Source organism: Dermochelys coriacea, chromosome 7, assembly GCF_009764565.3.
Source record: "Dermochelys coriacea isolate rDerCor1 chromosome 7, rDerCor1.pri.v4, whole genome shotgun sequence".
NCBI classification, from domain to species: domain Eukaryota; kingdom Metazoa; phylum Chordata; order Testudines; family Dermochelyidae; genus Dermochelys; species Dermochelys coriacea.
This window is the reverse complement of record NC_050074.1, coordinates 4,945,135-4,951,134: the sequence shown is the minus strand read 5'-3', so window position 1 is coordinate 4,951,134 and position 6,000 is coordinate 4,945,135. Positions and strand designations below refer to the sequence as shown.

At 51.6% G+C, this 6,000-nt stretch overlaps 1 protein-coding gene across 35 annotated transcripts in view; it reads left to right on the top strand.

Annotated features, from left to right (window-relative positions):
• Window positions 1–942: 942 nt before the first annotated feature.
• Window positions 943–6,000, top strand: part of CADPS (calcium dependent secretion activator) — a 381,267-nt gene continuing 376,209 nt past the window's right edge. For 15 of the 35 annotated variants that reach the window (XM_038410148.2, XM_038410147.2, XM_043518609.1 and 12 more), the window contains exon 1: window positions 946–1,604. In XM_038410148.2, coding sequence (XP_038266076.1) covers window positions 1,224–1,604 — 381 coding nt within the window. In that variant the 5' untranslated portion in view covers window positions 946–1,223. Of the gene's footprint in view, window positions 1,605–6,000 lie in introns of all 35 variants that reach the window. The other 20 variants (XM_038410136.2, XM_038410134.2, XM_038410143.2 and 17 more) reach the window with 6 other exon arrangements.

Genomic DNA, 6,000 nt, shown 5'->3' with positions numbered 1-6,000 from the left:
GTCCCCTTCTACCCCCTCCTCTGCTAACCCCGATCTGCGCCATCTCCCTGCAACCCCCTATCTGCCCCTCCAGCCCCCTCCTCTGCTAACCCCTATCTGCCCCATCTCCCTGCAACCCCCTATCTGCCCCTCCAGCCCCTCCTCTGCTAACCCCTATCTGCCCCTCCATCTCCTTGCATCCGCCCCTCCAGTCCCCTTCTACCCCCTCCTCTGCTAACCCCGATCTGCCCCATCTCCCTGCAACCCCCTATCTGCCCCTCCAGCCCCTCCTCTGCTAACCCCTATCTGCCCCTCCATCTCCTTGCATCCGCCCCTCCAGTCCCCTTCTACCCCCTCCTCTGCTAACCCCGATCTGCCCCATCTCCCTGCAACCCCCTATCTGCCCCTCCAGCCCCCTCCTCTGCTAACCCCGATCTGCCCCATCTCCCTGCAACCCCCTATCTGCCCCTCCATCTCCCTGCATCCGCCCCTCCAGCCCCCTTCTACCCCCTCCTCTGCCAGCCCCGCTCTGCCCCCATCTCCCTGCAACCCCCCCATCGGCCCCTCCCCCCCGGGCACCGCCGGCTCCCCCCGCTCGGGGCACGCGCAGGCCACGGGGCCGAGGGCAGCCGCTTCCCTTGGCTCCCGGGCACGAGCCCCGGCGGGGCGGGCGCGCGGCGGAGGTCGGGCTGGGGGGAGGCTGGGGGGGGGAGGGGGGGAAGGGAAGCGGCGCGGGCCCGCGCGGGAGGCGGAGGGAGCGCGCGGCGGCGGCTGCCCCGCCCCCCTGCGTCCCGCCGCGCGCCGCTCCAGCACCCTGGCCAGCGCCCGGGGCTCGCGCGCGGCGCCGCTGAGCCGCGCCGGGCAGGGCAGGGCAGGGTTAACGCGGGGCGGGGCCACGTCACCGCTCCCCCCCCCACGCACGCCCCGCCCCGCCCCGCCCCCCGGGGAAAGATGCCTCCTTCGCTCCCCGCCGCGGCCGCAGCTGGCCGCAGCCGAGCATCGTCCTTCCGCGGGGCGCCCGCCTGCCGCTGAGCCCGGGCGCGCTCCGGCTCTGCCCCCGCGCGGGGCTCGGGCTGCAGAGAGGAGGAGGAGGGCGGCGGCGGCGGCTGCATTGCAAAGCCCCCAGCCCGGTTTGGGGGCGGCGAGCCCCGCTCCCGGCCGGCGGCGCGTGCGAGCCCGGGGGCTTACGGGCGGTCCATGCCCCCGGCCGCCCCCTGATCCTCGCCCGCCCGCCCGCCGCCGGCATGCTGGACCCGTCGTCCAGCGAGGAGGAGTCGGAGGAGCTGGTGGAGGAGGAGAGCGGCAAGGAGGTGCTGGCCCCGGCCCCGCCCGGGGCTCGCCTCTCGCCCAGCCGCACCAGCGAGAGCCCCGGGCCGGGGGCCGGGCTGCAGCCCGGCGGCCGCGGCGGCGGCGGCGGCGGGGCCGGGGGCGGCGGCGGCGGCGTCCGGCCTTCCAGCCCCAGCCCGTCGGTGGTGAGCGAGAAGGAGAAGGAAGAGCTCGAGCGGCTGCAGAAGGAGGAGGAGGAGCGGAAGCGGCGGCTGCAGCTCTATGTCTTCGTGATGCGCTGCATCGCCTACCCCTTCAACGCCAAGCAGCCCACCGACATGGCCCGCCGGCAGCAGAAGGTAGGGGCTGGGGGGCGCCCCCGGGCGGGGCCAGCAGGAGTGTGTGTGTGTGGGGGGGGGGGACACCCCAGGCGCGGAGCTGGGGAGCAGCAGTGCCAGGGCGGTGGGGGCACTGCCATTGCCAAGGGCAGTGTCTGGGTGGCACCCCCGGGTGCTTGGCGCCCACTGGGCAAAGGGAGGGGGAAGGCTGCCTCGGCGCCAGCCGGGCAGGAGGTGGCGAACGGCTGCTGAGGGTGGCTGGCTGTGCCAGCGCTGGGAGCCTCTTGCTGCGGGGGGGGGGGGGGCTCAGGAGGGGCCCAGCCAGAGGCCCCCGTTGCCCAGGGTTAAGGGAGTGGGGAGGCGGCTGGGCTCACGCTGCATTGCCCTGCTCAAGAGGCAGCCCTAACAGGCACCTTGCATGCAGCCGCTGGGCCAAGGCGGAGAGGGAGGGTGGAAAGAGGCAGTGTGTGGGGGGGGGAATAGGAATGGAGACGGGGAAAGTAAAGGAGCCCTGGGTACCAAGAGCCCATCTTAGCTCCCTCCTTGGTGCCCCTGCTGCCCTGGTGGTGGTGACACTGGAAATGGCCCAACCCCGCCTCCCATCAGATGGCCCCTTCTGTCGGCCTCTTCACTGTGCCGTATGTAACCGCAAATATTGCCAGGGTCCCCTTGGCTTTTTCAACTGCCATAATATTGCTGCTAATAATAATGAGAGAGAGGGACGCAGGCAATGATCCCATTCCCTTGCACCTCTCTGTCTTTCTCCCTAGCCTTCCTGTTCCAAGTGAGTCAGGTGTGCCAAACTCAGGGAAGCAGCCCAGTCACTGATCCAAGAGATCTAAGCAAAGGTTACTTTGCCCCAGTTGCTTACAGTGCTTGTACCGATGTGAGCTTCCATTATTGCATCAAAGCTTTTGTGTCCCTGCTGGAGGAGTCCCAGCCTTCAGCCATCTCCCTGCCGCTTTGATGTCTAACAATAACAAACCATGCTCCACATCAAATTCAGCTCACTTGTTTTCTTTTCAAACCAGTGATTAAAAACTGCACCACTGATGATTTTTGCATAACTCCTTGACCGATTATTGCACCTGTGAAGTTGGGTTTTGAAAAACATCACTGGCCATAGCCCTGATGGAAATTATCAAATACACAAAAATGCCTGTGTTTAAATAACATTAAGGCCAACAAAAGTTCTGATAAATTCAAGAGCAATTAAAATGCATTGGTTGCATATATATGTATGTTACATTGCAAAGGAAGTATTTACCCTGGGGCCAGTCAAGTTGTTGGGGGAGTATAAACTTAAATGTTTTTTAAACACTGGTTTAGCTTACTCACTCATAATAAAGATGTTTTCTTCTGATGCATTGCACTCCAATGTACATTCAGATACATACGAATCTTTGCAAAGATGCATTTGAAGATTAGATATTCTATTTAAGCTGTGTCCAGATTGTAAAGTTTAGAATCTTGACCATTTAAAGACACACACACACACACACACACACACACACACACACACAATTACAGGAGATTTAACTGTACTGTTAAATATTTGCTTGTTAAACTTATATTTTACGTAATTCAAAGTGGTGTTTGAGCTACATGTAACTATGTTCAAAAGAATTAACATAAATGTTTGTATTTTTATGTATGCTCTCTTTACTTCTCTGTTGTAAAGCACTTCAGAATCAAGCTAGAAACTTAGAATATAAGTTTCAGCCTGTAGTTAATGTTTATGGCCAAGTTACAAATATGTTACTAATTACCAACTGAAGAATATATGAAAATAGAGCTTTAAAATGAAAGTGCTGACACAACATTAACTATTCCTTTGTGAATGCGTCACTACAATACAGCAGTATATAACACTTCCAGACAAAAGAGTAAGAAAGAACACCTCAACTGGAGTCTAAATCAGGAGGTACAATACTGCAGTGAATTAAAAGAAGTGTTATTGATTCTTTCAGTTATGGTGGATTTATCTGCTAGTTCTCCTTCTGCCAGATTAGACCAATACAGCAATTTGCGTTTTGGAGGGCAGTTAATTCCCACAGGCACCGAATGCATTTCGGTCAAATGCAGCTGACTTTCTTCCCAAAGCAGTCTGAGTGGAGAGATAATGGGACATGACTATCTGGAATGTCTGCCTGCTTTTTTTCCCCATGTTATTTAATTAAGTTTTATTGCCACTGTAGTTTTGGACCTGATTCTGTTTTGCGTTTACAAAGCATCTGTATAAACCAGAAAGATTTCAGGAGTAAACAACATTCATTCAGTCTGGTCACACCACAAAGCTGCTATTAGTCATTGGTGCATGAGGAGGTAGAAATGAATATCTGTACCACAAATAATCTGAAGGCAATATAGAGCAATCTGATGTTGAGGCAACATTGAATGGTCCCATGCTTTTGTTGGTTGGGTGAAATGGGGTAGTGATGATACAGCTAGATTTTTATATTGTGGGTTTTTTATTGCACTCTTCTAGTAGGCTGTGGACATATTTTTAGTTTTGCCACCCTGTTTCCTTTAGAATTTCTCCACATTAGAAAAAAAGAGGTGGGGAATGTAAAGTAATCTCTAGTTTTTGTGTAGCTGGGAAAGGAAAAACGGGATTTCAGTTAAAGGTGATTTGCTAATAGAAATTAGCTTTTCACAGGAACCCAAAATATTTTGGTGATCTGAAAATTAATGCAGAGTAGGAATAAATCCTATCATATGAAAAAAAAATATTGCACTAACAAGAAAAGAAGAAAGGAAGAGAGGAAAAAAGGCAAAACAGGAAAAAAGCCTATAGAGGCAGCACAGGTGAAACAAATAAGTGGAAGTAGGAGGGGGCAATGAAAAAGTGGAATACAGAAAAGGGTATTGGGAAGTTAAAACAGGACTACAGAAGAAAGTGAATCACTTTCTGTCAAGAAGAAGAATGTGAGACAACATATTTGGCCTGTTTATGTAAGTAGTAAAACAACTGTCAAAATAAACAAGTTGCAGTGCATTTAAAAATAATCTCCTATCCTATAATAAGAGTTTGGGAAACTGAAGAATCTCTATTGTTTTCCTTGACTGTATGTAACTGTTCTTGAAAGTAAACTCATTCTGTGTTTTTACTGTATATTCCTCAACTGCGTTGTCCCAGAGATTCCCTGGGATGGAGGCTAGACTCTCGGCTCAGGCAAAAAACTCCCATTGACTTCAATGCAAGGATTGCCTGAGCAAGGAGTTAATGACTGGGCCACAGGTGAACATAGATGCTGGATCTTGGGGTGCTACTGCATCCCCTGGCTTGAAGTGATTTCTATCATAGACAGGGTTTACAGCTCTTGGCACCCCCACTATAAAAATTGTTACAGCATCCCTGCATACGAACTGTCGTTACCCTGACAGATTGTTGTAGAAAAGGGAAGGTGGTGCGTTTGGTGTTTTTCTGTCTCATTTGGCTATGATTTATCATTAGTGAGAGAACAAAATGGGGAGCAAGTTGGACTCATTCCTTGTCTGGCCAGTCGGGGTTGGATGTTTGTCATGATCGTGTTGCTGGATTTAACAGTCTTTATGGAAACTTTCTATTCATTCATGTGTTTTTATTTAGAAGGACTTTGGAGGTCCTGACTCAAAAACATGTGCTTTGAGACAAATTGAGATATAACAAATACATTTTCGTTTCTAGAAGAAAAATGATTCATTTGTTCAAATTCTTATTGGATCAGTTTCCCTATTTTACAGGAGATTGATCCACCACTTTCTTTTTTTACATGCAGTTTGCATTTTACCCCTTAAAAAGTTTGACGTCTGGAAAGGAGTTGACCGGGTTTTACAAAATGATAGTTTTTAAGCAGCAAGACTCCTCTCCTCCCATATTGATGAGAGTTCAGAGTAAATAGAACTAGTCCAACCCTCTCCATCTTTTCTCAGAAGGATGAACCAGGGCAGGCAGAAACTGTGTCATGCTAGGATGAGCAGGAGTGTTAGTATAAGAAGAGGTTTTCTGAAAGGGTAATAAGAGAAGGGTTTGCTTCATTACACGCACAGGGGGCCCTGGTGATTTTATTGGAGTGGATTAGAGAACAAAGGAAATTAAATATTTCATCCTGCAAGAACTTTGTCGGTCCTTAGCTTGATGAATGCAGACAGGAAAGTGCTGTATTAAGGGACTGCCTCCCACTTTAGATACTCTGGTAAATTTTCTATATCTTATAGAACTATATATCTATAGAAACCCTAATGAGTCTGATCCTGCAGTCCTTGCTCAGGCAAAAGTCCGCTTGATTTCAATGGCAGTTCCATTGGACTGTGTTCTGCTACATCAGGCATGATATTTAGGCAGCTGCAGCTGTGATGATTAAACAGTGTTAGGGCAGCAGGGAACTGCTAAGTAGGAAATACTTAGGCCATTAGGCTGCAGTCCTGAAATGGC